The sequence below is a fragment of the Silurus aristotelis genome (assembly GCF_946808225.1).
Source record: "Silurus aristotelis genome assembly, chromosome: 23".
In the NCBI taxonomy this organism is placed as follows: domain Eukaryota; kingdom Metazoa; phylum Chordata; class Actinopteri; order Siluriformes; family Siluridae; genus Silurus; species Silurus aristotelis.
Genome location: NC_139596.1, coordinates 19,445,881 through 19,470,533, shown reverse-complemented (window position 1 = coordinate 19,470,533; position 24,653 = coordinate 19,445,881). Strand labels below are relative to the sequence as shown.

Below are 24,653 nucleotides of genomic sequence, written 5' to 3'. Positions count from 1 at the left end.
GACAGAAATGCAGACAGACAGACAGAAATGCAGACAGATATACACACAAACAGAAACACAGACAGAAGTGCAGAAATAGAGACAGAAAGACAGACAAACTAATCAACAGACAGAAACTGAGAAATCTTTTGACACTGTTTATCGTTTTTCTTTCAGAACGATCCGATCATGAAATATAACACGGATACACAGACAAACACACGTACAGACAGACAGAAACAAAGGCAGACAGAAATACAGACAGAGCGATTGATACAGAGAAAGATAGAAACAGACCAAATAGAACACAAATAAATATTTTGGCACTGATTATTTATTTATTTGTTTATTTTCAGAATGGTCCAATCATAAACAGAGACACCGGCCGCTGTCTGGAAGTGGAGATGTCGAAGGAAGCCAGTTTTGGGCTGCGGTTGGTTATGCAGCGATGCTCGGGACAAAAGTGGATGATTCGGAACTGGATTAAACACCCCAGACACTGAGGGAGCTGGAGAACTCCCACTGTCTCCTCCCCGTCTGTGTGACGCACTGATGCCTCGGAGCTTGGCCTGCTTATAGCCGTGTGTGTGTGTGTGTGTGTGTGTGTGTGTGTGTGTGTGTGTGTGTGTGTGTGTGTGTATACATGTACATGCTAGGCCCGGACTCCACATCAGGCGAGACATTAAAGACATAAATAAACAATCATATTTAGGAGTTCATCCTGGACGAGGAACCTCTGGAGGAACACACATCATGTGATTCCCAACAGACTGCTGCAGGACTTCATGATTCGATGATTTACTGCTACAGACTTGTGCACACCAACACACAGCATTTACAACAGTACGGATACGCAAAACTCATCCAGGCTTTTCAAAGCTCTCTACTGCTGTTCTCAACATCTCCAGCTTTTCTTCTCCTCTCCATCATCTTTTCTTCAACTTGTTAACTTCATCTTCATCCGACATTTTTTATCCATTTTCTCCACTCGGTTATCTCCTCTTCATCTTCTAGTCTCTGCCTTTATTATCTTCTCTACTCCATCATCCGTTCTCCAACTTCTCCTCTGTCATCTTCTTCTCCATCTTCTTCTCCCCATCTTCTCTTCTCTATGCGCTTCTCACCATCGTCTCCTCACCAGCTTATGAATCTTGTTTCATCACTTCATCAGCTGTCTGGTAAGATGTCATGTGACATCACAACACCAGCTAAGATACACTTAAATCATACATGCTAACCAGCTAACAAACACACACACACACACACACACACACACACACACACACACAAAGCACAAAGCACAAAAGCGCACTAACCAGCACTGTTCGAATGCTCATTAACTGGCTGTAACCCTGCGTTCACACTAGTTCACAACAAGGTCATGTTTGGTGTGAGTGTGTGACCCAGAGCCTCAATTCTGCACACAACACCGTTATTTGTGTTATCATTATTATACGATCATCACCTGTCAATTCTTTGGACCAATTCTACAGGTGTGCAGGAGTCCGAGTTCTTCTCCACTAGTGAACGATTCATTCAATTTGAACAAAAATGAAAATCAACGCAAATGAACATGAAAACGATAATCCAGGTCACGGACTGGTACCAGACCCAGAGGAAGCATTAAAACATATTCATTTACATTTTATTTACATTCTCTTGTTTTTTGCATACGCTAAAAGATGCCCACGATTTCCTGCACTTGTTTCAGTCGCAGTTTTATTCTATGCATCGATACTTGAAGCTCCCACTGATTCTACAGTGAGTTCACTTACATCTTCATTATATGTTAAAAACTATTAAATTAATACTTAAATCCTATAATAATGTATTATATCGAATACGAGGTGGTATCAAAAAAATTTGAGACTAGTTTTGTAACACACCGACAGATGGCAGCACGAGGCTGCACGCACAGTCACAGGGAGCACCGACCTTCATAAGTCAGTGTGCCAAAAGACATGGTCCCATGTACATCAGGAGCCGTGCGACTGGTGCGCTCTTCTGACCACGTCTGTGATTTCATCATTCAACATACTTTGAAAGTGATTGGACCTGTAGCAAAGAAGAAGCTCGAAAGTCGTGTTTTGACAGCGTTAAAGAGAGGCAGCACAAATCGCAGAAGAAAAGTAGATTTTTAGGACACGATCCAGAAGAACACTGGGAGGCGCTGTATTGCTGTACAAGACGACTATTTTAAAGGTGAAAGTGTGGAAATGTAGATAAATAAAGTCCTTTCTTGTAAACAAAGCGAATCTCTAAACGTTTTTGATATCACCTCGTACACATCCCTCCCACCTGTGACTGGTCCGTGGTGCAAATAAAGCTGTGGTATAGGGATAATATGACCTGGGAACAATGAGTCCGTCTCTGAGAGTGATTTGTTCGTTTTGTTTTGGCTGCACATGGACATCATTATTTGTTTGTAACTGCAACGATTCACAAAAGATGAACCAATCAGAATGTACTGCGGTTTCAACACTAGAAGCGAATCATGATTGGTGTGCACAGCCTACACAAAATTAACATATCACTCAGTCGAAATCTTTCAGAATATGTTCAGATGTGCGGAAGTAGACGTGCTGAGGGAATCCAACTCTTAATTATGTGACGGTTCAATTTATTCTGTTTAAATGAATAAAGATTGGGTCATTTTGCCGAGGGAGATTCAGAGATCCGAGTCGCTAACACGATCCAGTTATTAATCTCTACCCTTTACATTTCACTTCCTGTCAGGATCGGACTTCCTGTCTGTAAATTCACACAATGTCCAAACACACGGAATAAAAGTAAATAAAGTAAATAACGTTCGGGCTGAATTGGCCTTTGGGTCACTCAGAAACAGCAGAAAAACCACAGTCGTTTATTTTCCTGCTTTTGTGATTGCCATTTTATACAAACAACCAAAACATCGTGACTTTGATGAAATGATCGTTATGGTTTATAGTCAAACTTAATATCAGAACAACTAACACAAAAACAAACCAATAATCAGCCTGGCCAATAATCATTACCTGGCTACTTCATGCAGTCATTTGATGACCTGTAATCGCTATGAGCTTGTATGAATGCAGGGTAACGCTACAAGGCTCCTTTACACCTGTGAAGGACTAAAGTGCACACTGAAACAAATGAATTCTGATTTGATTCTGAGAAAACACACAAACTCTCTAACACTAGCCTACATTAATAAACAATAACACACATACACACACAAACACACACACACCTACACACAACTACATCTATTGAAATAACAGCAAGCAGAGTGTAAAAATCATCCTCATCACCAGCTAAACCCACATATGTGAAAACCTGCGAAAGTCTAAAACATTTCACATTCTGCATCAATGCGCCATTCAGTTTCCTTCCTGCATTTTAGACACACTGTCTGGTCAAAAGTTTGTGGACACCCAAGCATAAGATTATTATGTATTTTTTTGAACATGTGCCCATTCCATAATCGAGTCTTAATTAGCTGTTATAATGAGCTCCATTCTTCTGGAAAGATGATCCACTAGATTTTGTGGAGCTTCATTGAGCCACAAGGGTGTCAGTAAAGTCAGGTAGTGATGTTGTTGATGTTTAATAGGGTTACGTCAGAGGTCTACAGCAGGAGATCTTTCACTCTAACCCATGGAAAGCAGATCTTCAGGGACTTGGCTTTGTTCAGGGACTTGGTCTCCTAGTTCAAGTGAAGGCAAATGTTGAAGTCGGGTGTCCATATACTTTTGAAGCGTATATTTCATATATTGGATAAACAAAGAGTGTATTCTCTTGTTCCATGTTTCATTCATCTGCTCATTCTTTTATTCATTCCATCGTTTATTCCTCAAACCCCAGATGCAGTAAATCAGAGCTGCTCATCAGAGTGCTTTAGTGTTGCTTAGCAGAGCCGTGATGTAGCTATGCAGTTAGAACCATGGCTAAATCGGAGGCTTATGCGTATTACCCCTTAGCTAATTTAGCCTCCTAGCTCCAGTGTAAGCCAAGAAACTGACGTGTTTTATCCAATCAAATGGATCTATGCCATATCACATATCATCATTTTTCCCATAGGAGCCAGTAACACCGAGGCATCACGCACCGCTTACATCAGCAGGAAACATACTTATGAGATTTTTATATTTTAAACCACTCAGTAAGATGCAGTTATATTCACACCAGCATGTTCACACCATCACTATCACCATCATCATCACCATCATCATCATCATCATCCAGGGTGAAGGAGACTCTATATGGGCTTTTCACACTTGAAATATTTACCCCTGGAACCTTTAATAACGCCTGTGTGGCTGAAGGAACACAAATCTCCACAAGCACACTCCAAAATCTAGTGGAACATCTTCCCAGAAGAGTGGAGGTTATTATTACAGCGTTCTAAAGTCCTTACATTGTTCATAAAAAATAAAAATAATAATTACAACTTTAAATGTAATTAAATAAACATACGTCCTAAAATGTATAAACGAGGCGTCCCCGAGGGTCTAAACACCGTGTGATAGGACCTTCTATTGTTATTCAAAGTCTACGAAGCTCCAAGATGTTATTTCCCCTGCAATATCGCTCCTCACGTGTCCACCTGGTCACGGGTCGGCCCAGGCTTTTTATTCACGTCATCACACTAGAGCAATAAGTGTGTGGGTGCGTGACGGGGTGGACACGTGTGGTGGTTTATTCTTCTGGTGTTGATCAGCTGTTGATGATGGTTGGAGATTAATGAGACAGCAGTATGCGAGTGTATCGCCACGTCTGAAAGGTAGCTATAGAACGTGCACTCGTTTACTGCCTTTAAATGATGCTTTCTGTCGTTTATCTCAACACGTTTCATCTCATTTAAGACGTGGTCCATTTCAGATCTTCAGACATGGATGCCACAGAGTTCACCGGTTCGAGCGTTTTTTTTGTTGTTGTTTTTTCTGACTGTGATTATTACAATAAAAGGAACATGATCCTGTAAGATATTTTGAATGTGTAAAGAGATATTTCAGCTTGTATAAAGTTTTTTTAACGTTTGGGAAGAGTTTTAGAACCTGAAATGAAACGAGATCAGGCTTGTACAAGGATTACACACGTATTAAAACCTGCGGTTGTTTATAAAGCGATGCGTAAATTGGATGTGTTCTGTCAAAACTCAACATTTCTGAAGTGGTAGAACTTCTGATTATACACACATCTGTGCTTGTGTGTGTGTGTGTGTGTGTGTGTGTGTGTGTGTGTGTGTGTGTGTGTGTGTGTGTGTGTGTGTGTGTGTTTGCTGCAATTATGGATCTCTGTCCCAAGGAGACGGCCCTGATACCATCCAGGAGATGATTCTGGATAGCAGAGTGAAAGAGCTGTAACTTCTTCATGTTGAGGATCTTTACAGAACCGGGTCACGTGACTCATCTGACTACCAGGTTCATTGTTAGTTATCCATAATGTTAACTAAAGTGAAATCTACAGAACTTTACAGACCTGTTTAAGACTGAACTGACCATACAGTGAAGATACCAGTAATGTTCAATCATACACTGTGTGAGCATGCGTGCATGCGTGTGTGTGTGTGTGTGTGTGTGTGTGTGTGTGTGTGTGTGTGTGTGTGTGTGTGTGTGTGTGTGTGTGTGTGTGTGTGTGTAAGAACATTTGAGAAGATTTTTATGCTTTAGCTGACTGAGAGAATGTCACACTGCCAAAACCATAAAAATCCCACTGGGAAATATGCAAATGAGTTCTGTCAAGGTCATCCAATCAGTTAAGGTTCTTTCTGCATCATGAGACATGACAGTTGTAACAGACACGTCTGGAAGCGACACCCAAAATAAACCAGCGCTGTCTTTGATGTAAAGAAGGGAAATGATGGTTCTCCTGTTATTCTCTTCACTACTGCTCTTTTATAGTTCCATTGTGTTTACATTAAACCAGATCAGATGGTTAGGGGTCATGATTAACATGTAGAACATTCAGTATGTTTAACATTTACCAGTCATTTTCCTCTACAAATTGTGTCCCTACAACTCTGTGCTCCAACAGTTTGGGGAAGAGGAACATATGGCTGAAAAGGTCAGGTGTTCCAGCACTTTGACCATATAGTGTACACTTCTGATTAGTACACAGATCAGGAAAGGGGCGGGGCTATGCAGGACACTTTTAAGAAATGTAGGATGAAATTCAGTGGCTCTCCTGGGATTTTAACACATGACCACGTGGTAAACATGCGTGTGGAGTCAGAAGGATGTGAGTGTCGTGCGGAATGTGGCGAGAGCTTATTATTATTACTGTAATAAATAAAGGACAGTGGAAGATTAATAGCACAGCATTGATAAATCATTAAAAGCAGCAGGTGTAGAACAGAAGGAGCTGCAGCGAGGTCATCGATTCCAGCAGCTGTTCCATACAGACTTTATCTTGTAATGCACTCTGTGTGATTGTGACAAATTGTGCGATGCTGCAGATTCGGTTTTTCACTGTTCGCTCGGAAAACAGTCCTCGTGCTAACAACCTCAATCTTTCATCACTTTCTTATCATTTTATAATTAAAAGTACCTTTATACAGTAAAATCAACTACAAACACAACATGATGTTTCAGAAGGTAGTGAACAACTCGTGACACATTTATCTTCCAAACATTGTATCAGAAATAACTGGAAACCTTTTTAGAAGCTCAGGAACATTTTCAGATGTTCAGAAACCTCATTAAACACACACACACACACACACACACGCACACACGCACACACACACATACACACACACACACACAAACACACACACGCACACATACACACACACACGCAAGCACGCACACACACACACACACACACACACACGCACACATACACACACGCAAGCACGCACACACACACACACACACACACACACACACACACACACACACACACACACACACACACACACTGTATATCCAGATAACTTAGGACCTGATTTATAAGTGATAAGTGATGCCTGTGTTTTACAATTGTGTTATTTACCACGGCTGTGTTTTAATCCTGTGTTGTTCACTACGGCTTTGTTCTAATACAGCCAATCACAAATCTCTATTTACACGTGAACTTCCACCCAATCACAATCCCCTCTTCTCTCTGAGTCTGGTGTAAATGATGTGGGTGCTACAGTTCTGATTTTTGTCTCAGTAAAAGTCGGTCCTGAATAAGACACACGTCACATCGTCTTCACTGCGTGTGGTTGTATCAGTTTGGATCAGGATGGAATTAAACGGCGCTGGAGTTTGATCAGAAGCACAGCAGAGTGACGAGAGCCGTGACGGTCAAAAGTAAACCCTGTGTACTCGAACCCACCCTCGTACCTTCCTGCCCTGCTGACTGTACACCTTCCTGTAATTACTGAAACAGAATCCCATCTCTTCATCCTTCCCTCCGTACGTCAGGATCGTGTTCTCTTTCACAGCTTCATTTCTCCTCGACCCCGAGCGATCTGCAGCGGGAAACATGTGCCCTCTTCCTGAGTAATAGTAAAGTCCCACTCCAGTGCTCTCGTGAGACTGGAAAGTCAATACTCATTTTCTCCTGAGCAGAAGCTCTGAGCAGGGAACAGGGTGTGTGAGGTGAGTGTGTTCTCCTGAGAGCTGCAGGGTCACATCCTGAATCCTTCCCAATACAGATCTTCTGTCAGTAGTGCTGATAATTCCTCAATATCAGACTTCAGTCCTGGCTTTCATCTCATCTGAAAATAAACAAGAGGGTTTTATTACTGATCACTTCTAAAAGCAATGATCTTATCTTCTTTATAAACTATATTTCCAAGAATATTGGGACACCCTACCTACCATCCAGATCTGTTTCTTCACCAAACTGTTCCAACCAAGTTGAAGACACAATTGTATAAGACGTTTTTGGATGTGGTAGCGTGAAATCTTTACTTAAACTAGGAGATCCAAACCTGTTCCAGCACAAATCCAGCTCCATGAAGATCTGCTTTCCATGGGGATGGAGCAGAAGACCTCCAGCTATAAAGATCTTGAACACCTTTTGGGTGAATGTGAACGCTGACTGCACCCCAGGCCTCCTCACCTGACTTTACTAACCCCCTCTAAATAAATCCTCACAAAATCTAGTGGAACATCTTCAGAGTGGATCTCATTATCACAGCAGCAGGAGACTAAATGTGGATTGAGATGTTAAAAAAGAAGCTCAAAGCAATCAGGTGTCCACAAACTTTTGAAAATAAATGTATGGTGATCAAATTGAAAGAGCAGTTGTATAGATATGATTTCACTCTCTGGGTGTCCAACACTGGAACGTGTTTGATATATAACATTTATCAAAATGTTCATAGGTTTGAAAGCCATCAGAATCCATCACCTGCAAGCTTCAGAAACTGCAGAAGAAATCCAAAGCAAGAGACTCATGACATGGCAGACGGTATGTTTACCAACTTCTTGTTTGATAGAAACAGCTAAAAAAAACTATGGTTTGTTTATTTGTTTATTTATTTATGTCATATTTCACTTTGATGGCTCTCACCGCCCTTCAGGAGCGTGTAAGGATCATCTGTCTCTCTTTCTCTCCTGAAATGAAACATAATGAGAAAAATGGCCACTGGGCCGATGGAGATCGATTTGGCTGAAACATGAAACACGCTAATCAATAACGGCACATGCTCCATGGAGCGAAGCTTTTCTGATCGTTTCCACCCTGGAGATGACGAACAGGGAGAAAAATCACTGCCCGAAAACATGAGCCGTATCACTTTTCATTACAATCTATCAGTCTTTTTTATTATTTTAATAAAAGAGGTTCCTGCTGCTACTGTAAAATAATTAGAAACGTGTTACGCGTATCCAATAACAGCAGGGACGTGATTCCTCTAATACACTTAGCATACAATTAGCCAAAGCTGCTATAATGTATTCTAATGCTTTTTATTGCCACTTCCCATGTGACACTCAACAACCCTTCTTTCTGTACATCACACTTCTCTTCCTTCGTCTCACTCACTGTAATGAAAGAGAATTTGGTCCATGTGTTACCTTATATTTATACCCCTGTGAAACAGGAAGTCGTAGTTAAACAATTTCCTCTTCTCAGTCACCCAATAAAAAACACTGTAAAGCATCAGTGGGAATATACTTCAAATATATTCTGCTTATCTGAAGTCATGAAGGTGCCAATAATTGTGATAATAGTTTTTTTAGAGCTGTTTTGTGTTTGATATACATGAAAGCAGAGTATTTTTGTGCATTTTTAGAAGAAAAATCTAAAGTATAAACAACTAAAGTATAAAACTTTCTTTGCTTATCTTTACAGAGGGTGCCAAAATTATTGGATGGGTCCTGAATTTATTTACACCGATCAGGCATATGACATTCTAACATTCAGACATTATAAGATTATGAGCGGTGAAGTGAATCACACTGATGATCTCTTCATCATGGCACCTGTTGGTGAACATTTTGTCCTAAAAGTTGATGAAGGAAAAAGCAGGAAAAATGGCAGAGGGATTTGAGCAAATTCTAACGTCTAGACGTCTGGGTCAGAGCATCTCCAAAACTGCAGCTCTTGTGGGATGTTCCTGGTCTGCAGTGGTCAGTGTCTATAAAAAGTGCTCCACTGTGTATGAGGCTGCGTAGCTGCAGACCAATCAGCATCAGGCAGGTGATTGTAATCTTATGTCTGATCGGTGTATTTGTTTGTTTGTATTGCACGTGCGCTGTACACGTCCCTGTGAACGAGCTGTTGCTATAGAACTGATAACGATTGCGTTAATATGAACCTGTGTTGCTGTCAGAGCCGCTGTTCCAGCGAATTAATCAACACCTTCTGACCAATCAGGATCCAGAGTTCAGGAGCAGCGAGGTGAAGGTTGTATATAATGTCTTTTCTCCATAAGAAGTGATGTTGGGACCGATGTTATTATATGGAAAAAAGACGCACGATTTGTGATGACAAAACGCACATCGCAATCCAACATCCTTCTCCAACAAAAGCTGCCTCTTTTCATCAGACACGTGGGGAAGGAAATTGCAGCCCAGGTCCCTCGTGAGTGAGTTAAATTGCTCCCTGGAACAGCGGCACAGCCGACGAGACGAAGGCTGAGGCGAGTAACAGCAGGCTGTCAGGAACAAAGTACCAGCCTGTTCGCTTCCTTTCTCACTGTGAGACAGGAAGCAACCTCTCGCTTGTCACGGATTCTCTGTGTCTATTCGTTACCATGGTAACAGACCAACAGATACGGGTTGAATCTATAAACCTCGACTCGAGAGGTCACAAGTAAATCAAATGTTTTGTGTGCTTCTTATGAGATGGTGGATGGTGTCTTATAGGATCTACTACCAGATCAGGATATCAGTGAGCTCCTGGATAGTCTCTGGTGCTACTTCAGATCTTTCAATTGGATTCAGGTCTGGGGAAGGTGAGAACCAATCAACCAACCAATGATATCAATGTGTTTAAGACCCAGAAACTGCCTACACATTATGGCTACATGAGGCTGGGACATGCATCCAGATGAACCATTGCACCAGCGTAGGGTCTCACATTACTCTGAGGACTTCATCCTGGAACCTAACAGCAGTATGGGTTTTGTTCACTAGCACGTGGAGGTCTGTGTGACCTTCTATAAGGATATTTCTCCTCACATTATCAGTGACCTGTCACCAAATCGCTCATGCCAGACGATGTTGTGTGCAGCATAATGTTCTCCATGGTATCTCCAGACTATTTCACGTCTGTCACACGTGCTCACCTTGCTCTCATCAGAGTGCCAAAGGTGGACCTGCCAATTCTTAGTGTTCTCTTCTACAGTCCTGTTGAGCTCTCCTCATATAACACCTGTCTCCTGGTATCTCCTCTATGCTCTTGAAGCTGTCCCCTGAGAGACCAAACATGCCTGTGATGGCACCTAAGGATGTACCCTCTCAGTGGAGCTGAACTCCCTGTGAAACCTGATTGGGCTGCAGGTAATGTCTCATAATACAAGTGGTGACAAGAAACAAAACACAAATCTAAAGACCAATCAGTCAGGAAGCACAAGGAGAAAGTCGTAACCACCACCGTCCAAACCGTTCAATCTAAAGATTTATACACCGGACGACTGAAGTGTGTTATTGATCCATCATGTGTAAGAAGATGGGTTTGTGTTTGTGTTTGTGCTCAGCTCCACCCACACATCCTTCATTTAATGTCCTGTTTATCCGTTTATTTCCACCAGGAGAAATCTGTCAGCATGATGAATGGAGGCTGGAACGAGACGAGTGTTTGTGTCCTTAACTCGCTCTGAACTTCAAGGTCCTTGGCAGAGCAGATCTCAGTGCCGCACTCACGCCGTTAAACTCCTTTATTAGAAATCACAAAGTCTCCAGGATGGGGATTGATGGGTTTTTTATGAGCGATACAGTCAGCTGAGCCTCTGAGGTCCTCCAGTCCTCCACTCTTCCTGCCTTTTGTGTTTCAGACATTCTCCTTGTTCTTTTTTAAAGCACATTATTGAAGCTTCTGTTCTTTTTTGATAGATGACGCTTTCTGCTGTCAGCATGAGGCAAAGGGTTTGTTTTTTTCCAGACGTTGGCTGATTCATTTAAAATCCTGAATATCTGTGAGAAAGAAACATTAGAGGGAGAAGTGAAAAGTGACAATCTGGAATGAGAGAAAAGCATTCGCACCTCGCTGTACCTCTGACACCGGAGACTCCTTCCACAGCAGTTCCATAAACACGTTACCCTCCGGCTGGACTGAGGAGGAAACTGCACTTATATTATATACATGTTTTATCGTTCATATCCATCTGCAAATCCACAGAGCTTCAGACCAAAATCATTTATGTAGCCATCAGCAGGAACGTGGCAGGAGCTATCAGGGTAAAATGAACCCCATAGAGTACACGCTCTGTATAACACACACACACACACACACACACACACACACACACACACACACACACACACACACACACACACACACACTCTTCGGTGAACTCATCCCCCTCTATTTGGTTTGTCCCAGTTTTTGTGTCTCGGTTTCGCCCGACTGGATTTTGTTTGTACATCACCTGACCTTTACCTGAATCTGGATTATGACTTTGCTTCTCGTTTTTGGATTATCCTGACTAATAATACTGCACTTGCATCTGCTTCTCTAAACTTCTCTCGTGTTACATCACACAAGTTTCATAGCAGAAGGTTCGTGGACCCTCTGGAAAACAGGAAATATATTTGACCAATAAAAGTGCTGTGGTGTAGAAGAGATTAAACACACGGGATGTTATCCAGAGTTACTTACAACTGAGCAGTAAAGGGTTAAGGGCCTCACTCAAGGGCCCAGCAGTGGCAGCTTGGTGACCTTCCAATCCAAAGTCCAATGCCTTAACCACTGATCCCCCACCTGTGCTTCTAGTTATGTTTTCCTAAACACCTTATCATCAAAATATAACCGCTGTGTTTACGTCTGCGGTGTTTAACTGCTGTCTTGTTGGTATGTATTTTTTTTGAAGGTGAAAGTATTTGTGCTGTGAGGTCTCGGATACTTCTGGAGGACGTAAACACACCCCGCATCTGTTCCTTCACAGAAAACAAGATGACCTTCAGGTTTTTCGTTGTTGTTGTAGTTGATGTTGTTCCTACATTTCTGCACAATAATCCAAAAGTGTGTGTGTGTGTGTGTGTGTGTGTGTGTGTGTGTGTGTGTGTGTGTGTGTGTGTGTGTGTGTGTGTGTGTGTGTGTGTGTGTGTTATGAATCTAACACTGAAGGGATCCTGTGTTGAATGTGATGCAGCAGGATTGCCCTCGTGTGGCCATGTGTGGGAACTACAACACGTGTATAAAAGAGAGAAGGTGAACAGGTCAGTAGTGAGAGTTACTGGTGCAAAAATGATTCTGTGGATTATTCTCTTCAGCTTCTCCTCCATCAGACAGAGGGTTACAGTCATGCAGTGAGATCTGATGCAGGATGAAGGAACACTCTTCTTAATGTACATCTCAACACCTTCAGAATTTTCTCTTCAGGCATTTGCAGAAGGTCTACTCCTGTTTTAATCAGTATATTTTAAAATTGTGTAAATACAGTTAGGACATGTGCAGAGGAGGGACATGGGGTATATCAGAATTTCAGAACACTGAGGATGGAGACACCAGGAAGGAGGAAAAGAGGAAGACCAAGGAGGAGGTTTATGGATGTGGTGAGGGAAGAGGCAGATGTAGAGGACAGGGGGGTATGGAGACGGATGATCCCCTGTGGCGCCCCCTAATGGGAGAAGCTGAAAAAAGAAGAAGATTTTAAAATTGTGTAAATAATAATCTGTGTTTGTGGTGAAATCACACTGTGATTGGTTCCGGAGTGGAGCATTTATTTTACCCGGAGTATTTATGCTGTAGCACAAGAAGCGGAAGTCGCAGTGTGATGCTGTGAAATCGTAAGATGTGACTTTATAATTTCTAGAATGATCACAGCGCGTTGTGTTTAATGTCGTTATGAAAATATTAATCGCTCATATTTACGTTGATTTACATGATAAGGTCGCTGACAGACAATGTTACAGTCTGGACAAAGCGTTAGCAAATGTATCTCTTTTTCCCACCCGTTCTCTGGTGTATGTCGCTATATGCTCTCAAGCAGCTCTTGCCGGAGCAGGGGTGGGAATTAAATCACAGGCTGCGTTTTAAACTGGAAAAATAATAGAAATATTACATTTAAAATAAATTCTGTGTTTCTGCTTTTTAACTGACGCTAAAATATCATCAACATTATTATTATTATTATTATTATTATTATTATTATTATTATTATTGTTGTTGTTGATAATAATGGGTGCCTTTGATCTCTCAGTTCCGGTATTAGTCGGATGTGTGGGCGGGGACACGTGATGTGATGGACCCCCGACACGCCCTGCTGCGGCCCCTGAGCCGTAACGAGGTGGTGGGGATGTTGCTGAGACTCACCATCTTTGGAGCAGCAACGTACTACAGCATCAGATGGGTGGTGGAGGCTCTGGACCCGACGCAGAAGCAAAAATCAGATGCTAAGAAGAGGGTGATACCTTCACATCTTCTCATCTTCTTCACTGGGGGCTTCTGTGAGGTTTCATGGGGTTTGATGGGGTTTTGTAAGGTTTGGTAGGGTTTTAATGGGGTTGTGAGAGGTTTGGTGGGTTTCTATGAGGTTCTGTGAGGTTTGGTGGGTTTCTATGAGGTTCTGTGAGGTTTGGTGGGTTTTTATGGGGTTCTGTGAGGTTTGATGGGTTTTAATGGGGTTCTGTGAGGTTTGGTGGGTTTTTATGGGGTTCTGTTTGGTTTGGTGGGTTTTTATGGGGTTCTGTGAGGTTTGGTGGGTTTTTATGGGGTTCTGTGAGGTTTGGTGGGTTTTTATGGGGTTCTGTGAGGTTTGGTGGGTTTTAATGGGGTTCTGTGAGGTTTGGTGGGTTTTAATGGGGTTCTGTGAGGTTTGGTGGGTTTTAATGGGGTTGTGAGAGGTTTGGTGGGTTTTAATGGGGTTGTGAGAGGTTTGGTGGGTTTTAATGGGGTTCTGTGAGAGGTTTGGTGGGTTTTAATGGGGTTCTGTGAGAGGTTTGGTGGGTTTTAATGGGGTTGTGAGAGGTTTGGTGGGTTTTTATGGGGTTGTGAGAGGTTTGGTGGGTTTTTATGGGGTTGTGAGAGGTTTGGTGGGTTTTTATGGGGTTGTGAGAGGTTTGGTGGGTTTTTATGAGGTTCTGTGAGAGGTTTGGTGGGTTTTTATGAGGTTCTGTGAGGTTTGATGGGTTTTAATGGGGTTCTGTGAGGTTTGGTGGGTTTGTATGGGGTTCTGTGAGGTTTGGTGGGTTTGTATGGGGTTCTGTGAGGTTTGATGGGTTTGTATGGGGTTCTGTGAGGTTTGATGGGTTTGTATGGGGTTCTGTGAGGTTTGATGGGTTTTAATGGGGTTCTGTGAGGTTTGGTGGGTTTTTATGGGGTTGTGAGAGGTTTGGTGGGTTTTTATGGGGTTGTGAGAGGTTTGGTGGGTTTTTATAGGGTTGTGAGAGGTTTGGTGGGTTTTTTGGGGTTCTGTGAGGTTTGGTGGGTTTTTTGGGGTTCTGTGAGGTTTGGTGGGTTTTAATGGGGTTCTGTGAGGTTTGGTGAGTTTTAATGGGGTTCTGTGAGGTTTGGTGAGTTTTAATGGGGTTCTGTGAGGTTTGGTGAGTTTTAATGGGGTTCTGTGAGGTTTGGTGAGTTTTGATTAGGTTTGGTAGGGTTTTGCACGCTTGAATGAGGTCTGATTAAGCTTTGAAGAACATTGATGAAGTTTTAAGAGGTTTAGATTATTTGAATGTTTTGAGATAAAGTTGGGTTTGGTTTTGATCTGGAATGGTGTGGTTGTGAAGTGGTTTGGTGAGTGTTGAGGGTGTTTAATGGTGTTTGGTGATTGACCAGAGCAGGGAGAGTTTAATGGAGAATGCTTGTGTTGGTAATCTGTTCTTTTCTATCTCTCTCGCTCTCAGGCTCAGCAGATGATGAGGAGGATCGGGGTGGAGGGAGTGAGTCTGAATGAGTATGAGATGAATATTGCTGCTCACCTGGTCCATCCTCACAGTATGAAGGTATCTCGATTAACGTTCTTCATTCTCTTCAGTTCAACTTCATCTTCTCATTTTATGATGAAACACACGATGTCTGCGCATGTGTGTCTGTCTGTGTGTGTGTTCGTGTCTGTGTGTGTGTTCGTGTCTGTGTGTGTGTTCGTGTCTGTGTGTGTGTTCGTGTCTGTGTGTGTGTTCGTGTCTGTGTGTGTGTTCGTGTCTGTGTGTGTGTTCGTGTGTGTGTGTGTTCGTGTCTGTGTGTGTGTTCGTGTCTGTGTGTGTGTTCGTGTCTGTGTGTGTGTTCGTGTCTGTGTGTGTGTTCGTGTCTGTGTGTGTGTTCGTGTCTGTGTGTGTGTTCGTGTCTGTGTGTGTGTTCGTGTCTGTGTGTGTGTTCGTGTCTGTGTGTGTGTTCGTGTCTGTGTGTGTGTTCGTGTCTGTGTGTGTGTTCGTGTCTGTGTGTGTGTTCGTGTCTGTGTGTGTGTTCGTGTCTGTGTGTGTGTTCGTGTCTGTGTGTGTGTTCGTGTCTGTGTGTGTGTTCGTGTCTGTGTGTGTGTTCGTGTCTGTGTGTGTGTTCGTGTCTGTGTGTGTGTTCGTGTCTGTGTGTGTGTTCGTGTCTGTGTGTGTGTTCGTGTCTGTGTGTGTGTTCGTGTCTGTGTGTGTGTTCGTGTCTGTGTGTGTGTTCGTGTCTGTGTGTGTGTTCGTGTCTCTGTGTGTGTTCGTGTCTCTGTGTGTGTTCGTGTCTGTGTGTGTGTTCGTGTCTGTGTGTGTGTTCGTGTCTGTGTGTGTGTTCGTGTCTGTGTGTGTGTTCGTGTCTGTGTGTGTGTTCGTGTCTGTGTTCGTGTCTGTGTCTGTGTTCGTGTCTGTGTGTGTGTTCGTGTCTGTGTGTGTGTTCGTGTCTGTGTGTGTGTTCGTGTCTGTGTGTGTGTTCGTGTCTGTGTGTGTGTTCGTGTCTGTGTGTGTGTTCGTGTCTGTGTGTGTGTTCGTGTCTGTGTGTGTGTTCGTGTCTGTGTGTGTGTTCGTGTCTGTGTGTGTGTTCGTGTTCGTGTCTGTGTGTGTGTTCGTGTCTGTGTGTGTGTTCGTGTCTGTGTGTGTGTTCGTGTCTGTGTGTGTGTTCGTGTCTGTGTGTGTGTGTGTGTGTCTGTGTGTGTGTGTGTGTCTGTGTGTGTGTGTCTGTCTGTGTGTGTGTGTGTCTGTCTGTGTGTGTGTGTGTGTCTGTCTGTGTGTGTGTGTGTCTGTCTGTGTGTGTGTGTGTCTGTCTGTGTGTGTGTGTGTCTGTCTGTGTGTGTGTGTGTCTGTCTGTGTGTGTGTGTGTCTGTCTGTGTGTGTGTGTGTCTGTGTGTGTGTGTGTGTGTCTGTCTGTGTGTGTGTTCCTGTCTGTCTGTGTGTGTTCCTGTCTGTCTGTGTGTGTTCCTGTCTGTCTGTGTGTGTTCGTGTCTGTGTGTGTGTGTGTGTTCGTGTCTGTGTGTGTGTGTGTGTTCGTGTCTGTGTGTGTGTGTGTGTTCGTGTCTGTGTGTGTGTGTGTGTTCGTGTCTGTGTGTGTGTGTGTGTTCGTGTCTGTGTGTGTGTGTGTGTTCGTGTCTGTGTGTGTGTGTGTGTTCGTGTCTGTGTGTGTGTGTGTGTTCGTGTCTGTGTGTGTTCGTGTGTTCGTGTCTGTGTGTGTTCGTGTCTGTGTGTGTGTTCGTGTCTGTGTGTGTGTTCGTGTCTGTGTGTGTGTGTGTGTTCGTGTCTGTGTGTGTGTGTGTGTTCGTGTCTGTGTGTGTGTGTGTGTTCGTGTCTGTGTGTGTGTGTGTGTTCGTGTCTGTGTGTGTGTGTGTGTTCGTGTCTGTGTGTGTGTGTGTGTTCGTGTCTGTGTGTGTTCGTGTGTGTGTGTGTGTTCGTGTGTGTGTGTGTGTTCGTGTGTGTGTGTGTGTTCGTGTGTGTGTGTGTGTTCGTGTGTGTGTGTGTGTTCGTTGTGTGTGTGTGTTCGTTGTGTGTGTGTGTGTTCGTGTGTGTGTGTGTGTTCGTGTGTGTGTGTGTGTTCGTGTGTGTGTGTGTGTTCGTGTCTGTGTGTGTGTTCGTGTCTGTGTGTGTGTTCGTGTCTGTGTGTGTGTTCGTGTCTGTGTGTGTGTTCGTGTCTGTGTGTGTGTTCGTGTCTGTGTGTGTGTTCGTGTCTGTGTGTGTGTTCGTGTGTGTGTGTGTGTTCGTGTGTGTGTGTGTGTTCGTGTGTGTGTGTGTGTTCGTGTGTGTGTGTGTGTTCGTGTGTGTGTGTGTGTTCGTGTCTGTGTGTGTGTTCGTGTCTGTGTGTGTGTTCGTGTCTGTGTGTGTGTTCGTGTCTGTGTGTGTGTTCGTGTCTGTGTGTGTGTTCGTGTCTGTGTGTGTGTTCGTGTCTGTGTGTGTGTGTGTGTTCGTGTCTGTGTGTGTGTGTGTGTTCGTGTCTGTGTGTGTGTGTGTGTTCGTGTCTGTGTGTGTGTGTGTGTTCGTGTCTGTGTGTGTGTGTGTGTTCGTGTCTGTGTGTGTGTGTGTGTTCGTGTCTGTGTGTGTGTGTGTGTGTTCGTGTCTGTGTGTGTGTGTGTGTGTTCGTGTCTGTGTGTGTGTGTGTGTGTTCGTGTCTGTGTGTGTGTGTGTGTGTTCGTGTCTGTGTGTGTGTGTGTGTGTTCGTGTCTGTGTGTGTGTGTGTGTTCGTGTCTGTGTGTGTGTGTGTGTTCGTGTCTGTGTGTGTGTGTGTGTTCGTGTCTGTGTGTGTGTGTGTGTTCGTGTCTGTGTGTGTGTGTGTGTTCGTGTCTGTGTGTGTGTGTGTGTTCGTGTCTGTGTCTGTGTCTGTGTTCGTGTCTGTGTCTGTGTCTGTGTGTGTGTTCGTGTCTGTGTGTGTGTTCGTGTCTGTGTGTGTGTGTGTGTTCGTGTCTGTGTGTGTGTGTGTGTTCGTGTCTGTGTGTGTGTGTGTGTTCGTGTCTGTGTGTGTGTGTGTGTTCGTGTCTGTGTGTGTGTGTGTGTTCGTGTCTGTGTGTGTGTGTGTGTTCGTGTCTGTGTGTGTGTGTGTGTTCGTGTCTGTGTGTGTGTGTGTGTTCGTGTCTGTGTGTGTGTGTGTGTTCGTGTCTGTGTGTGTGTTCGTGTGTGTGTGTGTGTTCGTGTGTGTGTGTGTGTTCGTGTCTGTGTGTGTGTTCGTGTCTGTGTGTGTGTTCGTGTCTGTGTGTGTGTGTGTGTTCGTGTCTGTGTGTGTGTTCGTGTCTGTGTGTGTGTGTGTGTTCGTGTCTGTGTGTGTGTGTGTGTTCGTGTCTGTGTGTGTGTGTGTTCGTGTCTGTGTGTGTGTGTGTTCGTGTCTGTCTGTGTGTGTTCGTGTCTGTGTGTGTGTGTTCGTGTCTGTGTGTGTGTTCGTGTCTGTGTGTGTGTGTGTGTTCGTGTCTGTGTGTGTGTGTGTGTGTTCGTGTCTGTGTGTGTGTGTGTGTGTTCGTGTCTGTGTGTGTGTTCGTGTCTGTGTGTGTGTGTGTGTTCGTGTCTGTGTGTGTGTGTGTGTGTTCGTGTCTGTGTGTGTGTGTGTGTGTTCGTGTCTGTGTGTGTGTGTGTGTGTTCGTGTCTGTGTGTGTGTGTGTGTGTTCGTGTCTGTGTGTGTGTGTGTGTGTGTTCGTGTCTGTGTGTGTGTGTGTGTGTTCGTGTCTGTGTGTGTGTGTGTGTGTTCGTGTCTGTGTGTGTGTGTGTGTGTTCGTGTCTGTGTGTGTGTGTGTGTGTTCGTGTCTGTGTGTGTGTGTGTGTTCGTGTCTGTGTGTGTGTGTGTGTGTTCGTGTCTGTGTGTGTGTGTGTGTGTTCGTGTCTGTGTGTGTGTGTGTGTGTTCGTGTCTGTGTGTGTGTGTGTGTGTTCGTGTCTGTGTGTGTGTGTGTGTGTTCGTGTCTGTGTGTGTGTGTGTGTGTTCGTGTCTGTGTGTGTGTGTGTGTGTTCGTGTCTGTGTGTGTGTGTGTGTGTTCGTGTCTGTGTGTGTGTGTGTGTGTTCGTGTCTGTGTGTGTGTGTGTGTGTTCGTGTCTGTGTGTGTGTGTGTGTGTTCGTGTCTGTGTGTGTGTGTGTGTGTTCGTGTCTGTGTGTGTGTGTGTGTTCGTGTCTGTGTGTGTGTGTGTGTTCGTGTCTGTGTGTGTGTGTGTGTGTGTTCGTGTCTGTGTGTGTGTGTGTGTGTGTTCGTGTCTGTGTGTGTGTGTGTGTGTTCGTGTCTGTGTGTGTGTGTGTGTGTTCGTGTCTGTGTGTGTGTGTGTGTGTTCGTGTCTGTGTGTGTGTGTGTGTGTTCGTGTCTGTGTGTGTGTGTGTGTGTGTTCGTGTCTGTGTGTGTGTGTGTGTGTGTTCGTGTCTGTGTGTGTGTGTGTGTGTTCGTGTCTGTGTGTGTGTGTGTGTGTGTTCGTGTCTGTGTGTGTGTGTGTGTGTTCGTGTCTGTGTGTGTGTGTGTGTGTTCGTGTCTGTGTGTGTGTGTGTGTGTTCGTGTCTGTGTGTGTGTGTGTGTGTTCGTGTCTGTGTGTGTGTGTGTGTGTTCGTGTCTGTGTGTGTGTGTGTGTTCGTGTCTGTGTGTGTGTGTGTGTGTTCGTGTCTGTGTGTGTGTGTGTGTGTTCGTGTCTGTGTGTGTGTGTGTGTGTTCGTGTCTGTGTGTGTGTGTGTGTGTTCGTGTCTGTGTGTGTGTGTGTGTGTTCGTGTCTGTGTGTGTGTGTGTGTGTTCGTGTCTGTGTGTGTGTGTGTGTGTTCGTGTCTGTGTGTGTGTGTGTGTGTTCGTGTCTGTGTGTGTGTGTGTGTGTTCGTGTCTGTGTGTGTGTGTGTGTGTTCGTGTCTGTGTGTGTGTGTGTGTGTTCGTGTCTGTGTGTGTGTGTGTGTGTTCGTGTCTGTGTGTGTGTGTGTGTGTTCGTGTCTGTGTGTGTGTGTGTGTGTTCGTGTCTGTGTGTGTGTGTGTGTGTTCGTGTCTGTGTCTGTGTGTGTGTTCGTGTCTGTGTCTGTGTGTGTGTTCGTGTCTGTGTCTGTGTGTGTGTTCGTGTCTGTGTGTGTGTGTGTGTTCGTGTCTGTGTGTGTGTGTGTGTCTGTAAGTGTGTGTCTGTAAGTGTGTTAGATGTATGTTGTAGTGAACAGTGTGTTATATGTATGTTTATTATTAAAGGTGACATGGAGAGATGTTGCAGGTCTTGATGACATCATCACTGAACTGCAAGACACCGTCATCCTGCCTTTTCAAAAACGTCATCTGTTCCGTGGATCCAAACTTTTCCAGCCACCCAGAGGTACAAATCTTTCTCACACACACACACACACACACACACACACACACACACACACACACACACACACTGTCTCTCTTCTCCTCAGGTGTGTTGTTATATGGTCCACCCGGCTGTGGGAAAACTTTAATCGCTAAGGCAGCAGCCAGAGCCTCAGGCTGTAGGTTCATCAACCTGCAGGCCTCCACCCTGACCGACAAGTGGTACGGAGAATCAGAGAAGCTCACCGCTGCTGTCTTCTCACTGGCTGTTAAACTGCAGCCCTGCATCGTCTTCATCGATGAGATAGGTGAGTGACTCGTCAGGTCTGAACATCGATCATGACTTTAACTCATCTGATGTTCAAATTATTTAAAGTTAAATGAATGAAATCGTCTCTTGTGTTCAGACTCGTTTCTAAGAAGTCGCTCAAGTTTGGATCACGAGACCACAGCGATAATGAAGGCCCAGTTTATGAGCCTGTGGGACGGACTGGAGACCAGCTCTGATACTCAGGTTTACACACACACACACACACACACACACACACACACACACCCCGCATACTTTACCATATGAGGTTCTTCCCTAATCTGTAACATGATCTTCATCAGATGATCGGACACGGAGACAGACGCTATCAGACAGTCTGATGTAGAATCCAGACGATGTTTTTTATTTATTTGTATTTTTTTTATATTAATCTTCTGGTGCAGTTTTCACTTACAATATCACTTCTAAACATCTGTCCAGGTGTTTATTCTGGGACATGTATGTACAATTAGTTGTTTAAAGGTGTTAATCAGTCGTGTGTGTGTGTGTGTGTGTGTGTGTGTGTGTGTGTGTGTGTGTGTTATAGGTGATGGTGATGGGGGCTACTAACAGACCGCAGGACATGGACGCAGCGATCCGGCGCCGGATGCCTGCAACCTTCCACGTGGGACTTCCTGTAAGGGTTTATTTTATTATTCATATATAAACCATTAATACTCAGCTGGAGGGAGAGAAAGAGAGACAGGATGGAGGGAGGGCCAGTTAGAGAGACGGGACGGAGAGATAGAAAGAAGGGATGGAGAGAGCGAGAGAGACGGGATGGAGAGATACAGAGCTGGGACGGAGGGAGGGCGAGATAGAGAGGCAGGACAGACAGATAGAGAGACAGGACGGAAAGACGGATGTAAAAGAATAAATAATACTGTTTCCTGTTTGCAGAATACGAGTCAGAGGAAGGAGATTCTTCACCTCATCCTGACAGGAGAAAACGTGATTATTTCTTTATGATTTACTGACTGGAGACGTGTTTATTCACATCATTCCAGACTGAACACATCCAAATTTAATGCTCAGCTGTCCACATACTTTTGGTCATATAGTGTTATAGAGAAATGTAGTGTCTGAAAATGAGTCGTATAAAAACTCGTAAAAAAAAATGTTTTGTGTGTGTGTGTGTGTGTGTGTGTGTGTGTGTGTGTGTGTGTGTGTGTGTGTGTGTGTGTGTGTGTGTGTGTGTGTGTGTGTGTGCTGTAGCTGAGTAAGCTGGTGAACCTGCTGGAGATCGCTGAGCAGACGGAGGGGTTCTCGGGCAGTGATCTGAGGGAGTTGTGTCGTGACGCTGCTCTGTACCGAGTCCGAGATTTTATACGCAAGCAGCAGATAAAAGAAATCACACAGCAGCTGCGCCTCCAACAGGATGAAGATGAAGAGGAGTACGGATCATTCACTCCTCTTCCTGTGTGTGTGTGTGTGTGTGTGTGTGTGTGTGTGTGTGTGTGTGTGTGTGTGTGTGTGTGTGTGTGTGTGTGTGTGTGTGTGAGAATGAAATCTTCTGGTTATTTCCAGACTCTGATCTATGTAGAAATATAAACAGGTTAAATAATTTTTTTATTTACTTTTTCTCTCTTTGTGTGTGTGTGTGTGTGTGTGTGTGTGTGTGTGTGTGTAGGATGGTGGACAGTGTGTGTCTGAGGCCCATTTCTCAGCTGGACCTGCTGTTCGGTCTGGACAAGATGAACGAATCAAAACAGGCCACTGCTCCGGCTCAGTAATGTGTTTATGGACTAAAACCCACGAACGAGCTGCTGTGTGTAGATCAGAGTGGATCATAGATATATCAACAGATGGATTGATGGATGGAAAGAACTTTCTCCTTGTATAGTAACAGGTACACAACAACAAAATGCATTTTAGCATCAACCAGAAGTGGAAATAATAAATATGTATATGTGCAACACGTAATATATCAGTGTGTGTGTGTGTGTGTGTGTGTGTGTGTGTGTGTGTGTGTGTGTGTGTGTGTGTGTATATTTTTTTATATATATATACACACAGTACAGACCAAAAGTTTGGACACACCTTCTCATTCAAAGAGTTTTCTTTATTTTCATGACTATGTAAATTGTATAGTCAGTGTGAATCTACAATTTACATAGTCATAAAAATAAAGAAAACTCTTTGAATGAGAAGGTGTGTCCAAACTTTTGGTCTGTACTGTGTGTATATGTATATGTATATGTGTGTGTGTGTGTGTGTGTGTGTGTGTGTGTGTGTGTGTGTGTGTGTGTGTGTGTGTGTGTGTAAATGTAAATATAAATATATGTACAGCAAATAAATATCACGACTTTTCCAGTGGAAACTGTGTAAAAGCTGATAATCAAGTACACTTTATAAATATATATAAATAGTGCAGGTGTGTGAGGTACAGTGTTTGTAGAGGAGTATAAAAATACAGTATGCACATTGTATGTGTAATTATACAGTGTTTATACATTAGTTATTTACAGTGTTTATACAGTGTTTATACATTAGTTATTTACAGTGTTTACACAGTGTTTAAACACTTTAAACAGAGCCTTTAAACACTCCGGGAGGTGTACACATGTAGTGGGATCCAATTAGCACTGGTACGTCTCTAGATGGTTCGGGACGTTTGCGAGTTCGGCATCTACTTCTTCAAAGGTCCACAATCTTCATGAGGTGGGACGTGACTGGAGGAACTGGAGCAACCTCAGGAAGCCTCGGGATGGGGAGAGAAAGAGAAGCAGTGGAGAGGAATTAGCGTAGCTGCTGTTCATGATATTAACAGCACAAGTTGATAATGTGATGTGATCAGATGTTCTGGAGCACAAGGTTATGATGTGATGTGTGTTATGTGTAGAACTCGCTAAAAACATACGTCTTTAATCTACACTTAAACTGGGAGAGTGTGTCTGGGCCCCGAACACTGTCAGGAAGGCTGTTCCAGAGTTTAGGAGCTAAATGTGAGAATGTTCTACCACCTTTAGTGGACTTTGCTCTTCTAGGAACTACTAGAAGCCCAGAGTTTTGAGATCTCAGGGAGCGTGAGGGATTGTAGCGTGTTAGAAGACTGGAGATACATGGAGATAAACCATTTAGTGCTTTATAAGTGAGTAGCAGTAGTTTGTAGTGGATTCGAAACTTAACAGGAAGCCAATGTAGGGGTGAGAAGATTGGGGTTATGTGATCATATTTTTTTGACCTTGTGAGACTCTTGCTGCGGCATTCTGAACTAACTGAAGCTTGTTTATTAATGATGCAGGACATCCACCTAGTAATGCATTACAATAGTCTATTCTAGAGGTCATAAACGCATGGACGAGCTTCTCTGCTTTAGATATAGACAACATGTTTCTTATCTTAGCAATATTTCTAAGGTGAAAGAAGCTGTTTTTGTAACTTGGTTATGATTTTTAAAAGACAAGTTGCTCTAAAATAACTCCCAGATCTTTTACTGTTGAACTAGTGGACAAGTCAAGTCAAGTTTATTTCTATTGCGCTTTTCACAACAGACATTGTCTCAAAGCAGCTTTACAGAAATCAACAGTGAAGGTGAATGGTGTGTATTTATCCCTGATAATCACCGTGGCGACTGTAGCAAAGAAAAACTCCCTTAGATGTAATGATGAAGAAACCTTGAGAGGAACCAGACTCAAAAGGGGAACCCATCCTCATTTGGG

The 24,653-nt window shown here is 43.7% G+C and overlaps 2 protein-coding genes across 5 annotated transcripts in view; both read left to right on the top strand.

The window, feature by feature from the left end:
* Positions 1-5,100, top strand: part of galnt9 (polypeptide N-acetylgalactosaminyltransferase 9) — a 52,413-nt gene extending 47,313 nt beyond the window's left edge. Inside the window, exon 10 of the mRNA XM_083527402.1 lies at positions 336-5,100. Coding sequence (XP_083383528.1) covers positions 336-482 — 147 coding nt within the window. The 3' untranslated portion in view covers positions 483-5,100. The remainder of the gene's footprint in view (positions 1-335) is intronic.
* A 7,744-nt stretch (positions 5,101-12,844) lies between these two features.
* atad1a (ATPase family AAA domain containing 1a) lies at positions 12,845-22,914 on the top strand. 4 transcript variants are annotated; one of them, XM_083527435.1, is made up of 10 exons: positions 12,845-12,955; positions 13,763-13,966; positions 15,408-15,506; positions 20,583-20,703; positions 20,789-20,989; positions 21,089-21,195; positions 21,539-21,628; positions 21,892-21,942; positions 22,207-22,385; positions 22,622-22,914. In XM_083527435.1, exons 2-10 carry the CDS (start codon positions 13,805-13,807, stop codon positions 22,722-22,724), a joined length of 1,113 nt encoding a protein of 370 aa, XP_083383561.1. In that variant the 5' UTR covers positions 12,845-12,955; positions 13,763-13,804; the 3' UTR covers positions 22,725-22,914. The 4 variants fall into 4 exon arrangements, with proteins under 4 accessions (XP_083383561.1, XP_083383563.1, XP_083383560.1 ...); XM_083527437.1 differs by lacking the exon at positions 12,845-12,955 and adding an exon at positions 13,066-13,349 and having other exon boundaries at positions 22,634-22,914; XM_083527434.1 differs by lacking the exon at positions 12,845-12,955 and adding an exon at positions 13,066-13,349.
* The last annotated feature ends 1,739 nt before the right edge of the window (positions 22,915-24,653 follow it).

What these genes read in the sequence shown, in the direction of transcription:
- atad1a (XM_083527435.1), top strand. Translation starts at nt 13,805, where the DNA reads ATGGACCCCCGACACGCCCTGCTGCGGCCCCTGAGCCGTAACGAGGTG. An exon ending in AATCAGATGCTAAGAAGAGG is followed by an intron (nt 13,967 to 15,407) that starts GTGATACCTTCA and finishes TCTCGCTCTCAG; the next exon opens with GCTCAGCAGATGATGAGGAG. An exon ending in CCTTCCACGTGGGACTTCCT is followed by an intron (nt 21,629 to 21,891) that starts GTAAGGGTTTAT and finishes TCCTGTTTGCAG; the next exon opens with AATACGAGTCAGAGGAAGGA.